The 2,578-nt window shown below is 50.3% G+C and overlaps 1 protein-coding gene across 1 annotated transcript; it reads left to right on the forward strand.

Moving 5' to 3' along the window:
- Window positions 1-389: 389 nt before the first annotated feature.
- LOC130035720 (heat shock 70 kDa protein 1-like) lies at window positions 390-2,578 on the forward strand. The gene has a single exon (XM_056127586.1). It carries the CDS (start codon window positions 390-392, stop codon window positions 2,313-2,315), a length of 1,926 nt encoding a protein of 641 aa, XP_055983561.1. The 3' UTR covers window positions 2,316-2,578.

Consider the following 2,578-nt stretch of genomic DNA (forward strand, 5'->3'; position numbering starts at 1 on the left):
GGGGGCATCACCTGGTGGTGTGCAGGAACGAACCCAATCATCCTCAGTGGTGCTCAGGGTACCTTGTGGTGCCAGGAATCAAAACCAGGTTTCTGGTACATACAAAGCAAGCACTTAGCCCATTGAACTATTTTTGTGGCCTTAAAAAAAATTTTAAGGGGCTGGAGTGATAGGAAAGTGGGTAGGGTGTTTGCCTTGCATGTAGCCAACCTGGGTTCAATCCCAAGCATCTTATATGGTCCCCTGAGCACTGCCAGGAGTAACTCCTGAGTGCAAAGCCAGGAGTAACCCCTGTGCATCACCGGGTGTGACCCAAAAAGCCAAAAAATATATTTTTTTAAATACTCAGATGACTTTCTCATACTTTTTTTCATAGGGCCCGTAAAACCATGGCTGCAACAAAGGGAATGGCTATCGGCATCGACCTGGGCACCACCTACTCCTGCGTGGGGGTGTTCCAGCACGGCAAGGTGGAGATCATTGCCAACGACCAGGGCAACCGCACCACCCCCAGCTACGTGGCCTTCACTGACACTGAGAGGCTCATCGGCGATGCCGCCAAGAACCAGGTGGCCATGAATCCCCAGAACACTGTCTTTGATGCGAAACGGCTGATCGGCAGGAAATTTAACGACCCTGTAGTGCAGTCAGATATGAAACTTTGGCCTTTTCAAGTAATCAATGAAGGAGGCAAACCCAAGGTAATGGTGTCCTACAAAGGGGAGAGAAAAGCTTTCTATCCAGAGGAAATCTCTTCTATGGTACTGACTAAGATGAAAGAGACAGCTGAAGCATTTTTGGGCCACTCTGTCACTAATGCTGTGATCACTGTGCCCGCCTATTTCAATGATTCTCAGCGCCAGGCCACAAAGGATGCAGGGGTGATAGCAGGTCTCAATGTGCTGAGAATCATCAATGAGCCCACGGCTGCTGCCATTGCTTATGGCTTAGATAAAGCAGGTCATGGAGAACGACATGTCCTGATATTTGATCTGGGTGGAGGCACTTTTGATGTGTCCATCCTGACCATCGATGATGGAATTTTCGAGGTGAAGGCCACTGCTGGGGACACCCACCTGGGTGGGGAAGACTTTGACAACAGACTGGTGAGCCACTTTGTGGATGAGTTCAAGAGGAAACATAAGAAGGACATCAGTCAGAACAAGCGAGCCGTGAGGCGGCTTCGCACCGCGTGTGAGAGGGCCAAGAGGACCCTGTCATCCAGCACCCAGGCCAACCTGGAGATCGACTCCCTGTTCGAGGGCATCGACTTCTACACTTCCATCACCAGAGCCCGGTTTGAAGAGTTGTGTGCAGACCTGTTCCGGGGCACCTTGGAACCCGTGGAGAAGGCTCTCCGGGATGCCAAGATGGATAAGGCTAAAATCCATGACATTGTTTTAGTCGGGGGTTCCACCCGCATCCCCAAGGTGCAGAAGCTGCTGCAGGACTACTTTAATGGTCGTGATCTCAACAAGAGCATCAACCCTGACGAGGCGGTGGCCTATGGGGCGGCGGTGCAGGCGGCCATCCTGATGGGGGACAAGTCTGAAAAGGTACAAGACCTTCTTTTGTTGGATGTGTCTCCTCTGTCCCTGGGGCTGGAGACGGCTGGAGGTGTGATGACTGTCTTAATCAAGCGCAACTCCACCATTCCCACCAAGCAGACTCAGATCTTCACCACCTACTCAGACAACCAGCCGGGGGTGCTGATCCAGGTGTATGAGGGCGAGAGGGCTATGACGAGGGACAACAACCTGCTGGGACGCTTTGACCTGACTGGAATCCCCCCTGCACCCCGGGGAGTGCCCCAGATCGAGGTGACCTTTGATATTGATGCCAATGGTATTCTCAATGTGACAGCTATGGACAAGAGCACAGGCAAGGCCAACAAGATCACCATCACCAATGACAAGGGCCGCCTGAGCAAGGATGAGATCGAGCGCATGGTTCAGGATGCTGAGAAGTACAAAGCCGAGGACGAACACCAGAGAGAGAAAATTGCTGCCAAAAATGCCCTGGAATCCTATGCCTTTAACATGAAGAGTGCTGTGAGTGATGAAGGCTTGAAGGGCAAGATTAGTGAGTCAGACAAAAAGAAAATACTTGACAAATGTAGTGAGGTCCTAACGTGGCTGGAGGCAAATCAATTGGCAGAGAAAGATGAGTTTGATCATAAGAGAAAGGAGTTGGAGAAGGTGTGTAACCCAGTCATCACAAAACTCTACCAGGGAGGGTGCACTGGCCCCACCTGTGGGACGGGGTACTCGCCTGGAAGGGCTGCCACAGGCCCTACTATTGAGGAAGTTGATTAATCTTGTCTGGAGCTGGAGAAGGATCCTCAAGGGAGTATCTAAGATGAATTTTGTTGCCTGCATGTTCAAACATTGATTCTTGAATTGACCGGACCTGGATTCTTGAATCAACTGTATCTAAGTTATAATCCCTTTGGGATTCTGATGGAGTCTCTATATCATCTTTCCACATTCTCCAGTGTCTTCTTTCTGACTCGGGAGTGAAATTCTTAGGGAAAGTAGGCCCCTCTTTGAACCATTGTATGAATTTGAATGTCTGTATT

This window comes from Sorex fumeus, unplaced genomic scaffold (genome assembly GCF_029834395.1).
Source record: "Sorex fumeus unplaced genomic scaffold, SorFum_2.1 ptg000063l, whole genome shotgun sequence".
NCBI lineage: Eukaryota > Metazoa > Chordata > Mammalia > Eulipotyphla > Soricidae > Sorex > Sorex fumeus.